Here is a 20192-nt window from a genome sequence, read left to right on the forward strand (position 1 = left end):
CCCCTCCCTCATTTATCCGCGACACCTTAAAGGCCGGTCCGTGAAAATATTGTCGGGCATAAACCGGTCCGTGGCGCAAAAAAGGTTGGAGACCGCTGATTAAGAGGACCCGAGGGAAGCTCGGAAAGCTAAGCAGAAGTTATTTGGAGAGGAGAGTGACTGCCGCTGGTTGAAAAGAGAGGTAAAAAAAACTTCAGTGGTTTTGCACACTATTTTATATTATTTTTTTTAAAGTCATTGTTAACCCTTTAAAGCCGGTCAGAGCAGCACGCTCCGTGTTGTGTAACTATTTTTAAATCCCTGTAGAACCGGAACCGTGTAAGCTAGCGCAATAATTTGTTTTGCATATGAAACCGGAGGAATTGTACTTACATCTGATGCCATCAGCTTGTCCTCGGTCACGGTTTCCTTCCACATAAAGCTTTGCAAATATTGCATTAAAAGCTCTTGCAGGAACAAAAACACAATATTCCAGAAACACGCTTTGCCGATCTGATCAGCTGTTCGTAACACTTCCCACAGTGAAAAAGACGTCAGCGCGAATTGTCGCATGTCCGCCATTTCCTGCCCGAAACCGGAAGTGACGTCATTTTCGCGGAAATTTGTAGTTTTTTACTTGTAGGCCTTAAAAGCCTATACTGGTCATGTTTGACCTTTCTGAATAGTTTCTGGGAGCTTAGAACTCAAATTGCACTGCTGGAAATAGTTTATTTTGATGCACCTGCTGTTTTCTTTGCAAATTTGCATCATAGGATTGTTTTTTCGTTTTTCCTGCAGTATATAAAAATTGCTGTATCTCCAAAATAAAACTATGAAGACACTCAAAATAAATTTCCTGTTGTTGTAAACTATTTTTTGCAACTTTTTTGTATTTAAAGTTTTGAGGGATAAACCTCTTAAATTTCTCCAAGTAGAAATATATGTAAAAAACAAAAAACAAAAACGATTTTCAATTTTTTTGTAGTTTATTGCACTTTTTTGCAATTAATGTAGTTACTATGGACTTAATGCATACATATTATTAAAATATGGGCTATAACAGTTGCATAGCAAATTGAAATGCTCCCACAAACGGCACTACAACATGTAAAAAAAATAATATAAGCTCTGGCGGACTTGGTTCTATAGTAGGTCTTAAAGGGTTAAATAAATATCAAATAATCGCGATCTCAATTTCAGTGAAAATAATCGTGATTAGCATTTTTGCCATAATCGAGCAGCCCTACTAGCAGGATCACCAAGAACTTCACGTACTATATTGTGAATGGGAACAACTTCTTTGTGGCATGATTACTAACGATTTTTATGTAATAACAAGAATGTGATTGCAGGCTAATAAATAAAAACTGGTGTTGCGTATGTAGACTGTGCTCTTGTTACAGTGATCTCCTGTTTTTCCTTTCTGTGTATCTGTTGTACCTCCTGTGCCAGCACAGTGTCTGTGTTGTGGGAGAAAGGTGGGCAGTTTGATATGAGGTTGACAGTGGAGAAATTATACTATGAAGCAGGGCTGTGTTGAAAGCAGCACCTTTGTCTTGTTGCCAGAGAGGGTGTCAGAGGGCAGTGCCAGGGCAGGGATGGCACACAGAGTTCACATTGTTCACATCTGGGAAATGCTGTGTCAGCCTCTCTCCCTCTGAGCTTTCCCTGTGTGTTTGTGTCTGACTTTCTTTTTCAGCATTTCTTCGCAATGATTCATCATCTCCCAGCATGCCCACGACTGTGCCTACTAGTATAGGAGCAAAGCTAACATACCTATGTCTCATTTAAAATGACACAATGCGCTTCTATCATTTTGTTTTGTGTTGTTTTTATTGGTTGTCTCATTCTGATTGTCTCACGCCTCTCACATTTTTATTTTGGCTACACACACACACACACACACACACACACACACACACACACACACACACACACACACACACACACACACACACACACACAGTAGGTTGTTATTCATGGAGCTCCCTTGCATCTATTTACAGAAACAGGTGTCTGAGGTGTGTTTGTAGAGGTGAAGAAGTTCGTCATAGTTCCAGTGAAGCTCTCAGTGACTCTATAATGACTCATGTGGTGAGAGAGCGTGGATTCACTGTGGGAGGAACTGACCTCTTGACCTTTTAACCTTGGAGTAATTGCCCAGTAAGCTTGAAGTGGGATCCTGATTTCATGGTGTTAAGTTTTCCAAGCTTTGCTCAGTGTTTGTCTCCTTCTTTAGCCATGGAACACAAAAACACACACACACACACACACACACCAAGCTTCTGGCTAGTGAATCGATCTGACAGTATGTATGTGTTAGTGGCATCCATTCATTGCTGATGTAAAACTCATTCTAGGTGTAGTCATCTGCATTGGAAGCGGGTTCATATAGTTATATCAACATTCTTCCAAACATTTGAATGATGTAAAATCTTCTTCTTTATATACAGATGTTTTTCAGTGTTTTGTTTTGTCTTTATATTGTGGTTTGTGGGAGAACAGGAAGCTTTTTGTGTTGTGAAGGGATGCATGGTAAAAGAAGCATGTACATCATTTTTAATCTCAAACAAAATTACTCTAACAATGTAGTATTTTTGATTTGTCTTTGACATGTTTGTTTGACACATTTTACTTGCTGGTGGTTAGTATTGCTTAGTCAGGCCTTGTTATGGACTCGTTATGTAAATTTTGATGGTTCTCTTAGTCTGCCCGAGTCAGTTCAAATATTTGACAAAAGATTACATTTATGTAATGATTACTTTTTAAGCTAGCTATGCACCACTACTTCTGTAAGTTTAACCAAAGTATTCAGGATTTCTGCTTTACATCTTAATGTTTTCCAGTCATTTGGATATAACTGAGTTTTAATCATGGAACAATTCCTGTTCCCAGATGGAGTAAGGCTTGTCTCATTCATAGGAATGAGAAATTACATCATCCTTGGAGCAGAGTGGAGTAACTCCAAGGCTCCCTTCACACACCTCACTCTCATTCCTTCCATCTATCCCCCCACCCCATCCCAAGTTTCTGCCTCCCTCTTACCCTACCTCCTCCCCCTTAGCTGTCTTACTCGAAGTGTAGGCTGTCTGTTTCTAGACAGTTTGGTCTGGTGCAGTATTTATTTCCATTCATGGCATCCATTCACATTAGCTGATCTCCTTACTAAAGGCATCTGAAACCCAGATCACTAAATCAAGCACTTGTGAGTGAGTGGGGCCAGCTTTGCTCACAGATGCAAAGAGAGAGTGTGGGTGGGGTTGGTCTGATGAGTGGAACAGAAAAATCTGAAGAGTCATTCATTTTTGATAGATTAGAATACTGATGGTGATCTACCAAAACATTAGGTAATTCACACACAGCAGTTCTCCTGCTGTTGAAAACATTGTATTAATTTTTAGAATAAAGAGTGATAGTGCACTCGGCTTCAAAACTTGAAAGGACATATAGTAGTGGTGCAATGGATCACGGTTGATCCGTAATCCGAACCGATCCCACTCCACGGTTCGGCACGCACGTGATCTGAAGATTCGAGAAAGAAGGGAGAAAAAAAAGTATGCGTATGGTGCGCGTGGTGGGTCTGTCAAGCGATAGTTATGGCCAGCGCTAGCGGTCCAAGTGGAGGAGCAGAGGAGTTTGTGGTATTTAAGCAGCCCTTTGCTCCCCAATCCGACCGGGCTAAAGCTATTACAAAAGCTATTGGGGTGTTTAGCTTTAAGTTGTGGCTGAACTGTCCCAGGCATCTTCTGTTGCCCTAACTACTACAAATGGGTGGACCTCCAGGGCAACGGAAAGCTACGTGACCGTGACAGCTCATTATATCACAGCAGAATACGATATAATGAGCGGTATATATTATTGTAGGGTCTACCTTACAATATAAAGCGCCTTGAGGCGACTGTTGTTGTGATTTGGCGCTTTATAAATAAAATTGAATTGAGTGGTAGATACAAAGACTGTACTGGCCTATATTGTACCATAATTTTTTTTTTAATAATTGCGTGGAATGAGTCTTGAGTTGAATGTTTTTAACAGGCAAAAAATACTTCAATAAGTAAATGTTAAATTTTTGTCTTTTTATTCTTTTTTTTGCTGATCCAAAAATTGATCCGATCTGTGACCTAAAACCGTGATCCAATCCGAACCGTGAAATTTTTGATCCGTTGCACCACTAACGTATAGGGTGCCCGGGATAGGAGAATATGGAAAAGAGAGAGCACTGGCTTACCTACATTTATTACATGACAAAAAGACCAACACACTAGGGCTGGGCGATATGGCCTAAAATTCATATCACGATATAATTTCAAGCATGTGCGGTAACGATATATATCACGATACAGTATATTCTTTTCTTCTGTATAACGTATTTTCCACACTATAAGGCACACTTAAAATCCTTTAATTTTCTCAAAAATTGAGAGTGTGCCTTATGTATGAATTCTGGTTGTGCTTACTGACCTCGAACAGATTTCTGCATGCAGAAATCTGTTAAAAAATGTTTTAGTACAACTTTGGTAAGCCGCACTGCTTGATTGATTGTCAGAGCATTACGGCTGCCTTGGTGAAAAGCTTCGGAGTAATCTGGGTCCAAAACTCCATCCAATTCAGGTCCCAAAGTCAAATGAACACTAAGAGTTAAAAACGATCTAAATTCTTTCGTCTTTAATTAAATCATCAGCTTTGCTGCTTTATCGGGTGTAACAATTAAGTTTTACATCCATGCATCCATGAAAACAGAATTTATTAAATTTAACGGAGTTAGAAGTAAACAGGAAGTTAGCTCGCTAGTTTACACCTAAACATTTCATACCATGTTCTGACTGAGAGATTTTTGAAACGAATTAAAACGTACAGCTCTGCTACCACTTCCAACATAAATGAAGACAGAAAACTAAACACCAGTGCCGTTTGTAGGGTTACTGAAGTTCAACTACCTGGTATATAATGTTGTGCTACGTGATTGCTAGCGACACAGCTATAGTAGCATAACATTAGCACAGTGAAGCTGGAGGATGAACAGCAATTTTTTTTCCACTCGATAAAAGTTAACGTGAGGGATTCTGTTGGTTAGGGACAAATGCAATCGCATAGCAGGATGCTATACACGGGCCAAACTTCAGTCAGGAGAACAACTGAGATTATTAATCCACAATACAAGGTTAGTTATTAATATACTGCAACAACATGGGAATAGAGCAGCTGCGAGAGAATTCAGCATTAATGAATCAATGTTACGGAAGTGGAGGAAGCGCAGTTTTTGGCTTTCCCCATATTTCAACAGTGCTTCATCTCTTTGCTATGACTGTCGCCCACCATAATTTGCAGATGATAATGGTTTTAGCCGCTGCGATGCTTTCAACCAAAACAGGCGCAGCTTGATGACTTCAAATTGTTGGCCAAATTTATATCGTTTCTATCGTATATCGTTTATCGCCCACCCCTACAACACGAGAGAGCTTTTATTTGTTCTGTGTATATTTTTCTATGTTCCTGTTTCTAGTAGTTTTGATATGCTGCTGGTTGTTACTATTTTGTTAAATTATGACAGTGTATTATGATGGTGATTATGCCCTTTGGCACTGGAGTCTCACCTGGGTTTTATGTTTTGATTGTCATTTGTCTTAAACTACACTGATGTTGGCTTATTGCGGAAACATATGTCTTTTAGCCTTTTTTTGTACTTGAAGTCTTTATTTGTTTTTAACATATAACCAAACAAAATAACAACAAAAAACAAACAAAACCAAAAAAAAAAAGACTGCTTCCAATCCCATGGTTAATTCACCTTTGCATTTTGGGTATATTTTTAATAGTTACTAACATTCAGTACTCAAAAAAAAAAGGGACAATAAAATCAAATTCTTAAGTTATTCCTTTACTGAGTGCCTAAACAAACATACAACACAGCAAGCATAAAATTTAACAAAACATAATTACCCTGACAAAATAAAATCCATCAATCTCAGCCAAAAACACATGCCCATGATTTGTCAGAACCCTCCATATTATCATTAATCCTAGCCAAGAACTTTTCATATGAAACCATTTTCAGCATATTTTCTTCTCACCTATTATATTCTGGAGGAACCCCTACCTTTATAACCACAAAAGGTAGGGGCCGATCCGCTAATAAGCACAGTCTTGGTGACAAGGGTATTGTCAAACCAATCCACCTTTCTATTTTGTCCAATACTTTTTGCCAAAAGGGATAAACTTTCCCACATTCCCAAATAGCATGCATAAATGTCCCTGGATCTGAGCTACATTTCCAGCATATATTATTGGGACTGATTCCCCATTCTATAAAGTTTAAAGGAGTTAAGTACCATCTGTGTATTAATTTGTACTGAGTAAATTTACCTCTGGCCTCTCTCATATATTTATTGGAGAATGACAAAATTCTACACCAATCTTCTTTAGAAATTACACAACTCAAATCTCTCTGCCATATAATCCTCAAGTTTTCACATATCCCCTTTTTTTAGATTGTTAAACAGCTGCTCTATGTGCTGTTCTGGACAATTATAAAAATCCCACCACCGTATTTGTGCTTTGAGTAAATTTTCCTTTGGTAATACAATCCCTTATTTGTAAATATTTCCAAAAATTATTTTCTCTTATCAAACCATATTTTTGTGTTAATTCAGCGAATGACATAAACACTCCCCCTGAGTAAAGATCACTTATCCTGTGTATGCCTTTGACTTTGGATTCCTTCCGGTACACTGTTTTTTTTTTTCCTAATTTGTACAGCAGTGTTGTGAGGTATAAGGTTGTCTTAAATGAGATGCTCCACACACCTTGTGCACCTCTACCCAGACAGCCTTAGAATGCCTGAGCACTAGGCTATCATGAAAGTCTTGTCCATTAATAGCTGAGCCCTGTGAGAGAACATCCAAGGGTGTAAAAGGGCTCACTAGTTCCTGTTCGATTTTAATCCAGCTCAGCTCAGTCTGATCCTGTCCAGTGTTTTCCCAGTCTTGACATTTCAAATGCTAAATTATACAACTTCACATTTGGAAGGGCCATTCCCCCAGTGTCTTTAGAAGCCCACATTTACTTTATATTCACTCTTGGCTTCTTGTTATTCCATAAAAAATCTTTAATTAGCTTTTCAAATTGATTAAATATGTGTAAAGGAATTCTTACAGGTAACATCATGGAAACATAATTGAACTGTGGGGCCACCATCATTTTAATCACATTAATTTTACCCAATAATGTAAGATTCAATTTACCCCATTTATCCAGATTTGTTTTTATCTTTAGGAGGAGAGGTTCGATATTTGAAAGCATAATATCCTCTAATTTTGGGTTTAATATTCCTAAATACTTCATACCTTGAGGTAAATACTTAAAATTGAATGGAGTAATGTATCTAGAATGACATGATGCTGATAGTGGCATGCCTTCTGATTTGTACCAGTTTATCTTATAACCTGACAACCTTGAAAATGACTCAACTCATGTGTGTAGCACTGGTAGAGACTCAATGGGATCCGTTAATACTGCTAAGATGTCATTAGCATATAGAAATAACTTGTGCTCCATACTCCCTGCGTGAACACCTCTGATATCCCTGTTAGCTTGAATAGCTAAGGACAGTGGTTCCAGAAATATTGTGAAGAGCAGCGGGGACAAAGAACACCCCTGCTGGGTCCCGTGAGTGAGATGGAAAAACTCTGACACCAATCCAATTTGTCAAAACTGCTGCCCTTGGGCTTGAATATACAGTTTGACCCAGTTACAAAATCATAGGCCCAAACCCAAACTTTGCATGGGTTGGCATAAGGAAGCCCCATTCTACCCGGCCAAAAGCCTTCTCGGCATCAAGAGAGAAGGCCGCAACAGGGGCTAGACTAGATTTGCTTTTGTGCATGAGATAAAGAAGTGATGATATCTGGTAATATTTGATCTAAGCGGAAGGCCAAAACCTTTGTCAAAATTTTGCAATCGACTCCTAAAAGGCTTACTGGCCGGTAATTTGCTGGGTCTGATATATCCCTATCCTTGGTAGGAATAAGGGAGATTAGTGCATCGTTAAATGTACTCTGTAAGGAGCCTATTTCTAGTGCCTCAAGATCAATTTTATGCAAGACTGGAGCTAAAATATCAATATATTTCTTATAATACTCAATCGGGAAGCCATCCAAACTTGGCGATTTCCCATTTTTCATTGATGAGATTGCAGCTCTGACCTCTTCTTCATTTATAGGCGCATCCAGTCTTGTTTTTTGTTCGTCAGAAAGAGTAGATAATTGTGGACCTGAAAAAAATGTCTTCACCTCCTCCTCATTAAGTGCACCAGCAGAAGTATACAAATCTTGATAAAATGATTTGAAAATTAAATTTATTTATTTTGATGAGGAGATTTATTTCACTTGGCTGTCTTTCTTAACTTAAATAATATATCTATGATTATCTTGCTGCTTCAATTGCCTCGCTAATAGTCTACCATTCTTTTTACCACCTTCATAAAATTTTGGTTTAAGCCTAAATACGGCATATTCCACCTTTTTGTTATAAGTGTCATTCAGCTGGTATTTTAATTTACAGATAGTCTGGTATTTATCATTTGAGTATTGTCTTGTTAAATCCTTCTCCATTTCATGCATTTCTTTATCTAAAGTTTTTTCCCGTTCTAAATCACTTTTCTTAACTTTTGTCGCATATGTAATTATCTTTCTTCTTATGTATGCTTTAGACGCTTCCCAAACTGTGGCTACTTTATGTGTGGAACCCATATTGATTTTGAAGAAAATTTTAAGATAATTCCTCACTAAAACTTTTGTTTTGCAACAACATCCTTTTTGTTCTGTGTTTAAATCAATTTACAACTCTACCGTGGTGTGATCACTAATCGCAATGGCACCAATCTCACAATCTACAACTGAATCTACCAAAGATTTTGATATTAAGGCGAAATCTATCCTTGAATACATTTTATGACAATTGGAGTAAAATGTATATTTCCTTGAACTAGGATTAACTAACCTCCAAATGTCTACTAGGCAAAGATCCTCCGTCAGCAATTGAATAGCCTGTCTGTCCCTGGGTGTAGACCTACCCCTGGGTTTGCTTTTATCAATTATCCCATCCATCACCTGGTTGATATCTCCGGCCAATATTACCTGCCCCTCACGATCACCTATTATCTTGTTAATTCTGTGAAGAAGAGGAAAAAAATAAAAAATAAAAAAAATAATCTGGTTTATTCTTTATTAGGTGCATAGATATTACACAAAACCATTCAAACCCCATTGATTAAAGCTTCCAAGCATATAGTGAGCCCATCTTTATCATTATATTTTTTTCAACAACACAAAGCTTAATTTTAAATTAATAAGGTTCAAAACACCATTTTGTTTACTTGAGTATGAATTATGAAAAATGGAGCCCACCCAGTCTCTTTTAAACTTTTTTGCCTCTTCTTCTCCAGCAATGTGGGATTCCTGAATAAACGCTATATCTGTATGTTTATGTCAGAACCTTCCTCCTTTAATTGGGCCCCCACATCTTTTTATGTTCCACGATATTATTTTAGTATACCTGCTCATCTCTTTCTAATAAAAAATGGGGGAAGGACACTCCCTGTGCACTTTACAACACAACACAAATATATACATAGGCACTCAATATTACAAAACCCATCTGGTACCATCAAACTAGCTGTCTTAAAAAAGACAAACCTGAACAAAACAAACACCCTTTGCATAACAACCCAGAACAACGTTGCTAAGCAACCCCTCCCTCCCATTCTACCCAACCCTAACTAACTTTAACTTGAGTCACTAAACTTTCCTTGGTCCGTGAGACACGTTAACTGTCCCCGACAACAGCACAGCTGCCGCAGCCCCGTTCTACCCATTGTTTATTTGTTACCTTAGTTTTTTTTTTTTTTTTTAAATTCACACACATTTCTCCAATTTGTTACATTATGCTCTGCACTCCTAAGTCGACTCCTGCAGAAATTTCTCAGCCTCCTTTCCGTCTTTGAATATTTTCTTTTGTCACGCAAAAATAAGTGTTGCAGGATACACCAGCCTATGCTTCACTTGTAGCTCTCGGAGACGCTTCTTCACCGGGTTGAATGCTTTCCTCTTCTCCGCCAGCTCTCTTGTAACATCTTCAAAGAAGGAAAGCTTGGCGCCTTGCCAGTCGATTCCACGCTTCTCTCTGGCCACCCGTAGTACTTTCTCCGTGGCAGATGAACGTAGAAAGCGGACATGTATGGCCCTGGGAGGCTCGTTAGATTCTGGCATTGGTACAGGGGAACAATGCGCACATTCAATTTCAAATTCACTTCCATAAAGCTCAAGTGTTTTGGCCAGAAACTCTGTTACATTTTTATCCCCTTTCCCGGGTTCCTCCACGCCTCCTTTAAGTCCAATAATCTGTACATTGTTTCTCCTACTACGGTTTTCAAGGTCCTCCACTCTTGACCACAACACCTCCAACCTTTTCTCAGATTTGTCCACTGTTGCCTCAGTAAGCATGCTGGCATCTTCCATGTCTAATATACGGTGTTCCGCCTCTCCTAACCTCAATTTTATCTCCTCCACTGAATCTTTTAGTTCTTTAGTCGCTTCTTTAATAGTGGTGACATCTTTAGCTACGACCTGAAGAGTAGCATTCATTTTCTTAATTTTGTCCTTTTAGCTCTCGCTCCCCGTACCTTCCTCCGCTGCTGCTGGAGAGGCGGCATCAGATACAGGTGTGTTTTCGGGCGGCTCCGGAACGAGGCTAATGCTAGCTTGCTTCTTCCTCGTGGTAGCTCCTTTGGAAAAAGTTTGCTTTGTTATTACCTGCCTTTTTTTCAAAGGCTGTAATCCTTGAAAAACTTCAAAGTCGACAAGGGGTGTCCACTTTATGACTACAACTGAAGTGTACGTTTCCAAATTCAGAACATTAATCAACAGGCTTTAGGAGCAGCCATCTTCCTCGGCGGTCCCACGTGACTCCTGTCTTTTAGCCTTTTTAATAGATATAGGGACAGTTTTTTTTTTTTTTTTCAGAGAGTGGCCTATTTGTTTTCTATTGTAGAAACATCCCTTAAGGTATTATTGTGTTTCTGTGGCGACTACAGGTCACTGAGGGGTTGCAGAGGTGGGATTTCCTCTGTCAACAATTGATTGCAGGATTGGAAAGTCTAAAGAACTTTTGACCATTGTGTTGGGAGAAATTTTTGCCACCTACAGAACTCTGTTAATTTGAGTTTGGCAACAGAGCACAGATTTAGTTTTCAGAACAAATCTTAGATGAAAAGATGTCTGTCCAAATTAAAGGTATAAACTGAACAGTTGTCTCTCCTGCATATTTGCTGTTACTGTTAACTTGAAATGTGAAGGTCCCGACAGTGACCTTATATTTGGTCTCTTTTTTGGATGCTCTGCCTTAAATCCTACTAAATGTCTCATTATCAGGTAAAAATGAAAGGTTATAGATTATGAGAGAATTTTTATAAACCTGCTCTCTAAATAACAACAAGGAAGTCTAAAAGCAAACTAAATCGTCAAAATACATACCAGCCTGGAGTAAATGTGTGTATTCACCTGGTCATCTTTCATTAGGAGATTGTGGCGTGGGTGTGGTCTCTGGCCGGCTGCAGAGGAGGGGTGGCGCAGTGAGCTCCTGGGGCGGCGCAGAGGCGGGGTGAACAGGTGTGCTGGGATGTGAATGTGATTGTGACTCTTTATATGTTCACAGTGACAGTTGGAGAAAGGAGAGCGGACGTGATAGCGGAGCGGGAGTGTCTGTGTCCCATTGCAAGCCACAGTATTTTTACTGTTCAAATAAAGAACTGCTGTCACCACGTCTGTGTCTTGTATGTTTGTAAAGGGTCCAACTTCACAGAGATGTAAACATGAGCCTTGTTTAGGGGGCTTCAGGGTTTACGGGTCTTCCATCTGCCCAGTCAGAGCTGCATCTGTCCACTTGACAGGGCAGAGAGAGCTGTACATCACCACAGTAAGACCTTGGGATGTCTTTGAACAGGAGGATAAGCTGATGGATTTTTTTTTTCTTCTTCTTCTGTTTTCTCCCCCCCCCCCCCCCTCATGTGTGGGATTTCAAAGTAAGACATGTTTTGTTAAGAATTACTACTGTGGACGGATCATACAGACGTGTCTCACAAGCCGGAAGTGAAGCCGGCCTTCTTAGTGCCTCGTGTCTCTATTTGTGTGGCTGTCGGAGTTGTTGCCCTGACCTGTTTGTCAAGTCAAGTTTATTTATAGAGCACATTTAAAAACAACCAAGGCTGACCAAAGTGCTGTACAGTAAATACAGATACAGATTGTATCTATAGCCCTGGTCCAAGATGATAGGAATGGACCTCTTATGGCCTACTGACTGGGACAACAATAGAGCTCCATGACCTCCACGTTATGTCCAAAACTGTATGGCCTCCGTTAGCAATCTACAGACCTGGGTGTTTTTAGAAGGAACAAAATAGAACGATGATGGTGCGGGGTGCAGGGTCTGACATCATCTTGGTGTCTTCTATTTTCAGTCATACATGTGTTCACTAATTCATCTGTCTATCTATAAATTACATTCCCCTCTGCTGCTCCTTTAGATATCATAAAACAAATCTTACTTTAAGCTAGAGATGGCATGATACCACTTTTTTATGTCCGATACCGATATCATAAATTTGGATATCTGCCGATACCGATATGAATCCGATATAGTGTTTTTTTTGTTTTTGTTTTTTTTTTATAAATCAATAAAATATTTTTTTAATATCTTGCTGCATTTTATATAAGTTTATACTCAAGTTTAAATAAATAACAACACTAAAGCTATTCTGTTATACCTGTATGTTTTTAAAAAAAAAAATACACTGCACCCAAAATATTTCATAGTTCAGCAACACTGATCAATCTAATAAACTTAAACCTACTCCATCCTCCCTATTCTGGTATTTTAAAGAGTACTTAGCAGAAATATTAAGCAACCCAACTAATAGGGTTGCAAACTCCCAGCAAAAAAAAAAAAATAGGGAACCACCCTCCACCTCATGATGCTTAATCGATGTAATCAAATGTAATTTGATGCAGGGGGGAATGCACAGAAATAAATTATTTTTCAAGAATAATTAAATAGATTCAACATCTTTCTTCAACAGAATTGCAGAATTCACAGATGGTACTTTCCCAAAGGAAAAAGTACTATAGCTTACTAGGGTATATTAGACTTAACAGTTACTATATACAGTAATGGACTTCTATATATTTTACATCAGATTAAAACTTTGGGTGTAAGAGTCAGATAATTATTTATTAAACGCTAGACATTTTAAATGAGAATAAGAAAGAAAAGTATGTCTTTGTGCCCCCTTTTCCCTGTTCATGCCTTATCAGCCCCCCTGGCTAAACTTTGCTAGATCCGCCCCTGCACAGTTACCAGCCGTCAGCTACGTAGAAAAAGATCGAGTAGAAAGTAATATTAAATAAATTCTAACAACAGCTTATCAAGCTTAATAGTGCTGCTGTTGTTCAGCCGCTGGTTTCCTCTTTCTGGTGAGAAGTGGGCCAAAAACAAAGAAGAGAGACGGACTCGCGACAGAAAAGCCGATCAGCTGATCATTAAGCAGTTTCACGATTGAAGTAGCAGCAGGAGAGGGAGGGAGAGAGAGGCAGTCACTCCACATGTCTGTTGTTAAGCTTAACGTGGGAATCCTTTACAGACATTCAGAGATGAACTTACACACTTGCTTTACTTCTCTCTGGGATAAGTTCCTCGGAGATGAAATGCTGGTGAGGCTACAAATACACACAGCCGCTCTATCACGTGATGCATACTGCTGCGACGTGCTACAGTTATGAGCCGAGTTACGCCGTGTAGCAAGTTTTGTGAGGTGCTTTTTTTTTTTATTTTTATATATTTAATGGATCGGATTACATTTTTTATTTCTGGCCGATATCCGATCCAGTAATTTGGGTCAGTATCGGATCGATACGTAATATCGGATCGTCCATCTCTACTTTAAGCACTGTTTAAACTGGTGTGTGTGTGTGTGTGTGTGTGTGTGTGTGTGTGTGTGTAATTTTTTTTTTTTTTTTTTATTAATTAATTTTCTCCTTCATTTTGTCCTGCAGGTATAATTAGCCAATGGCAGAGTGAGCCCAAGGAACGTGTCATCTCTCTCGTCCTTACCCATCTTCCGCTGCTCAAACCGGGAAACGTTGAAGCTAAGGGAGAATACATGCGCTTGCTGCCTCGCATCCTGGCCCACACGATCGAGCACGGCCATCACCTGGAGGAGTCTCGGCAGCTCCTTTCCTACGCCCTCATCCACCCCGCCACCTCCCCTGAAGACCGCGCTGCTCTGGCACTCTGGCTCAACCACCTGGAGGAGAGAGAGAGAGACTCATTGGAAAGGCCTCCTCCTGCCGGGCCTCACCATCACCACCAGTCTACACCTCCTTCGACCCTGACCTCATCTGGATCTTGCTCTTCTACCAACACCTCTTCATCAGGCATTCCCTACTTGCATCACCACCAACGTTATGGCTCAGATGACCGCCTCAATGGGTGGCAGAGCTCCAGGGATTCAGGAATAGGTGGAGGCTGGCATCAGCATGGCTGCGAAAATGGACACCTCCCTCTCTACCCATCATCCTCTGTGCCTGCAACCATCAATACTGTTGGAATTGGCGGAGGCAGTAACGCGAGTAAGTGAAAACCTGTCCTGTCTTTCCTGTTTCTTTCATAGGAGCCACAGACTGGTGCATTTAATGATGTAATAAATATTGTAATACAGTGGGTTACATTTCTGCAACATCCTGTAAAATCTTTGCTAATTTCAGATTTCAACTGATAACTTATTATTCATTTCCTTGTAATCTGTCAGGTAATTATTAAAATTATAGATGTTCATATTAAATACAGCAATAGTTTAAAATTATGAGATCAGCTTATATTCCTATGAGCCAAACGCTCAGGTTTGAAGCTTGTCTAAACCCTCTATTTAAATCAGAGCCTGACAGTTTTATTGAGAATAAGTGCCGATGTGTGGTCAATGTGAGCATCCACTTTTCCTCTGAAGACAGAACCCACCTGTTGTCCAAACCACTTGTTTGCTAGGAGTGCCCAGTCACAAGAGAGTTGGTTTAAAAAGATGGGGAAGGGAGCTAAAATTGCTTTCTTTTTCGGAGTTGATGAACAGAGTAGTTTCATAAGGGCCCACTAAAGAAATTGCACAAAAAGCACAAAAGCATCTATAACAAAGCACAAAAAAGGCAGGCCACATTTAAAAACAGTGTTTTTAAATACTTGTTTCATTATAAATAAATTAAACAAATGTATAAGAAACACTCTACACTGAACGTAAACAAGTACTGAGCAAATAGTCACAGCAGTTAATACACCCTGACCAGACCGAGTACACTCTGAAGAACCCACACAGCAACTACAGAGGCTGAGTGTTGGCTGGAAGACAACACATAGGGAGGGCTGGGCTGTTGGAATTGAACATAACTATGGTCAGAGCAGGATATTTCCAGACAAGAATGCAAGAGCTCTGTTTTTTCTTTTTCTTTTTTCTTTTCTTTTTTTTTCCTGGGAGATGAAAGAAACAGCTGAAGGTTTATAAATAAAGGCACATTTAAAGCTCTGCTTGCTGCTCCAAGAAAGATCCTCTTGTATGTTAGACTGCTAACAGCTTGGGTCCCAAACAAGATCATAGGATTTCACAACTGATAAAACTAGAGTTACCCCAGCTACCAGTACAGGATTGGTGACAACAGAGAGCATAGGTATATTTTCTTGTGTGTGTTTGGTTTTTTTTTGTTTGTTTTTTTAATATAAATGTAAAATGAATAGAAGCATTGGACACACTCAAAGCAAATTGGTATTTATGTGTTGGCATTTAGAGTTATAGAATGATCACGGGGAGGTTGTTCTGGCATCAGAAAAAGTCAGTGTTTGGCTTAGGTATTTAATTTGAGTTATTAAAAATTATTTTTACATTGTTGGTCAACATGTGGTTATGTCTTCATCTGGTCACATTAAGGGCTATAGGAGTATCATGGTCCAACCACATCAACCTGTGTTCTACTGAGAGAACACCCTGATGACACCCCACCCATACTCTAAGCTTTAGTCCAAACCACAGCAGTACATACCACCCATCCTTTCCCTTGTAAGGCAGCCTTTGTGGCAGACTGTATTTAGGGAAAATGGCTAATATTTAGGGAGTGGAACTTGAAATGTTAGCTGGGCACCTATTTTAAACGGAGCCCATGAAGTCCTATACATAGCGCCAACAGTAAGAGCACCACATATAGGAGGAGGAGAGAGAGCCTGGACTATCGATGGCAGTTTACCCTGCCAGACAGGCGACACAAAAAAGTTGTTTGCTCTTCTCCACCTTTTCATTCTCTTCATCCACTTCAACAGTCTCAGGAAAATGTGTGATCCTAGAACTGTTTTGAGATGAAAGTATTGCTATTTTAGTAGTAATGGTAACCTTGGTTTGACCCCGTAAGAGTAGACTTCACTTACTAAGATGAAGAAATGAAGAGGAAAGGCTTTTCAAGCAAATGGATATCTTGGTCGATGGATTTACTTAAGTTATTTACACAGTGGAAAAATATTTCCTCAGGTCATTGAACAGGCATTGTTTAGTATGTTGCTTGGAGGTTGAAACTTCAGATATTAAATCTAAATAACTACTTATGTCACAGATGAGCTGTAGTTTATAGTGAGCAGGAAATTCTGATTTTGAGTACTCTAATAAAACAAGATGATTATGATTAATGTAAGCCCTAAAGAGGCATGTTGTGTGCTACTTTTTTTTTTTTTTTTTTTTTTTTTTTGCTAACTATGGAATTTTTGAGGGCTCTATATAGAGGATAAATTTACACACTGAGAATGTACACTTGCATAAAATCCCAGGCAGAAAATGCAGTGCATGTATTAAACAGGCACAACATCATTTGAGACGCAGCACAAAGGGGAGATAAACCTGAGAGTCGTATGTATTTTCTGTTTTGCAAATGCAGCCGCATTCTTCCAATAGCACAAAAAACACTTCATTTTACTTTAATGTCTGAACTACTTTGTGTTTGGTCGCTTATTTCTTTGTTGTAACAATGCTTCTTGGCAATAACTGGTGTCATATTTGTAAGGAAAATGCATTTGGCGATTGAGTGGAGTACATGGGTTGTGCCAATGGAAAAACTTGCCAAATCTTCTCTGCCACTGCCAAACAGCTTATTCAGCTATTGACTGTTGGTTTGAGATTCTGGAATCCCAGGTGCTGATAAACAGGTGTCCAATTAGTCTCTGATAAGCAGCACCTGTGAGCTTCGACCTTGCTACAGTGGAAAATTGGTGTCTGCTCCAGGCATGCCAAATTTGACTGATCTGGGTAGGGTGTGCCATAGGGGAACTTCAAGCTGATGTTCTGTAAAACAAAGATGCAGCACGATTTGAAGTGAGAGCTAGTACCGTCTCCCAATTGAAGTTCCATATAACAGGAAATGTTGGAGACAGGCTGCAAATTGGGCGTCCCAAGATGATGGCAGTCATCTACAGATTTGCAGTTAGGATGATATGGCCGATGGGTCTCTACCCAGATAATCCAGAACAGACTACACACAGCCCGTCTCATAGGGTGGTCGGGAGGCCTGCTATGACAGCCAGCCTGCGGAAGGATCATTATTGGGGTGGCTGTAGCTCAGGAGGTAGAGCAGGTCACCTACTGATTGGAAGGTTGGTGGTTTGATCCCTGGATCCTCTAGTCTGCATGCCAAGTATCCTTGGGCAAGAGACTAACCCCAAGTTGCTCTCTGATTCATCCATCGGAGTGTGAATGTGTGTGAATGTCGTTAGAAAAGCACTCAGTTTAGAGTCAGTGCTTGTGAGATTGGGTGTGTGTGGCATGTTGTATAGAGCGCTTTGAGTACTCCAAGAGAGTAGAAAAGCGGTCAATCAGTCCATCTGTCACTGTCGGACCCGTTAGCGCTGATGTCGGCAACATGTGCACCTTAACATGTCAAGGAATATTATGTTCATCTATGAGTACAAATTCTGCCTAAGACAATTGGAACTAAGAAGCAAAGCTTAGAAAAGAAGCTGTTGCTCAGCATGAGGAGGAGGTGCCATGGGGTTGTGGCTGTTCATGGTTCTTCCACATTATACTGAAGCACCTGGTTGCTACATGAATAAATTCTTAAATTGCTTCATTTCTTCAGACTTCAATCATCCATTCGAATAAACGACACCAAAGAAGGGTCAATAGCACAATAAACTGTTATCTGCATTAACTGTTCAGGATCTGCAGCTATTTTTGTACACAGTCCCCCATTTTTAGAAGCTAAGACATAATTGGGCAATTGACTGACCGAGGAGTTTCATGTTGTTGGTCTTTTATTTGGTAGCTATTTACTGGAACTCTCAATATGAGGTCCAAAGAGATGTTGATGCAAGTGAAGGTGGCCATTAATAGGCTGAAAAACCAAAATAAACCAATCAGAGACAGCAAAAAGTTTGAGTTGCCCAATCAGTAATCTGATACATTGATTTTAAAAAAAGAATGCACACACGAGCTCAGCAGCATCAAAACATAAACATTTAAAATGTTAGTTTGCCTAATTAATTTGAGGCACTGTATACAAAAATAGCTGTAATTCCTAAACAGTTCATTAATTTTTTTTTATTTTTTTTTTATTTAAAAAGCAAACAAAGAACAAAACAAACAAACCCTTGGATCCAACCTTAAGGTCTGGGCTCAAGTCACATATTGATTCAAGTCAACTGTGGTGGTGTACACAGTCATTGTCATTGTCCAAATACATATGGATTAGAAGCCTATAGATCGCCAAAATGTAAAGAAAATGACTTCATGTTCAGTGTTCTTGAACACAGGAGTGCGTGAACTATATAATGTTCCCAGTCAGTCTGAGTGACTAGTGGTGTTGTTGGTTTACAGTCCTTACAAGTGGAGGTGGCAGCCAACAGCACAGTCCCTTAAAGCGCTCAGTGTCCCTCACACCCCCCATGAGTGGCCCCAACAACCAGCTTCTGGGTCACGCATGGCTTTCCCAGGAAGATCTTCGGACTGCTAGAGGCCCAGCCCCAGACCACGCACCTCTCTCTCCACAAAGCAGCATCGCCTCCTCTGGCAGTGGAGGCAGTGAGCATCTGGAGGATGCTGGTTTAGGAGGAGGTTCAGGTCTGCATCGCAGTTCCTTTCATGAAGAGGGCAGTGGCATGAGGGGTGAGTAAGAAAGAGACCTGTTCAATATTCGTGACCTACTGGATTATGGCAAACATTGGAGTGAGGTGGCTGACTCGCAGTCGAAATGCGCATAGATGGATAACAGTTTCAAGGGAATAAGGAGAACTCCCGAAATAGCAATGCCAACTCTGGGACAGAGTCACTAGATATTGGATTTTAAGATAACTTTATAGATTTAATTTCCAAGAATCAAGAGACAAATTAAGATGTCGGAACTAACCACTGATTTTGAAGTCCACACTTGCTTTCACAAAAATGAAACATGAAAACAATTTATCAGTGAGGTTAAATGGGTAATGACAGGCTCCCCTATTTAGATCAAAAGTACTCTCCTAGGTTGACTGATTTGGTGGGAATGAGTATTGAGACAGACTAGGTTCAATACTATAGTCAGCCGAGCTTTCAGACATTTACTACTACTGGTAATTGGATGTGATTCAGGTGGAAGAGCAGGTTGTCCACTAATCAGTCCCACTATATTACAATATTAAAGTGTCTTTGGCAAAGAAACTTTCTTTATTTACATCACTTATTTTCTTTTGGTTCCTCCATCACTGATATGGACCACTTCTATGAGGAAACTTATGACTATCTGCTGTTTGTGCTTTACAAGCATTCAGTAAAAGGGCGTGGCAAGTTGATAATCCAGTCGTGCAGTTTGTGAGAGGAAGCAGAGGTCAGAACTAATGACCTTATTGACCTTACTCTGAGGCGATCAGTGTCTGCACAGCATGAAACCCTTTCTGGTCGTCTGGGTCTTTTTTTTTTTTCTTTTTTTTTTTGAAATGCAGTCATTCAGATAAATAGGAATGCAGTTCTGACAGTTTTCATTGATAGTTCTAAGAGAACAAACTGTCATTTGTAAAATCTGTTTTAGAGGGTTTTGTTTTTCAGTTGTCTGTTGTTGTTGCTGTCATAGTCTAACAATGAAATACTGCATTACAGACTTGGTTTTGGACTCTTT

At 39.7% G+C, this 20192-nt stretch overlaps 1 protein-coding gene across 2 annotated transcripts in view; it reads left to right on the forward strand.

The window, feature by feature from the left end:
• Positions 1 to 20192, forward strand: part of samd4a (sterile alpha motif domain containing 4A) — a 74262-nt gene that overhangs the window by 23917 nt on the left and 30153 nt on the right. The window contains exons 3-4 of one of the 2 annotated variants that reach the window (XM_085350188.1): positions 14082 to 14657; positions 18920 to 19207. In XM_085350188.1, the coding sequence (XP_085206314.1) occupies positions 14082 to 14657; positions 18920 to 19207 (864 nt within the window). The remainder of the gene's footprint in view (positions 1 to 14081; positions 14658 to 18919; positions 19208 to 20192) is intronic. The other variant, XM_085350195.1, reaches the window with a different exon arrangement.

The sequence above is a fragment of the Diplotaxodon limnothrissa genome, linkage group LG1 (assembly GCF_057381915.1).
Source record: "Diplotaxodon limnothrissa isolate DT_005_m linkage group LG1, D_limnothrissa_male_GT1.1, whole genome shotgun sequence".
In the NCBI taxonomy this organism is placed as follows: Eukaryota; Metazoa; Chordata; class Actinopteri; order Cichliformes; family Cichlidae; genus Diplotaxodon; species Diplotaxodon limnothrissa.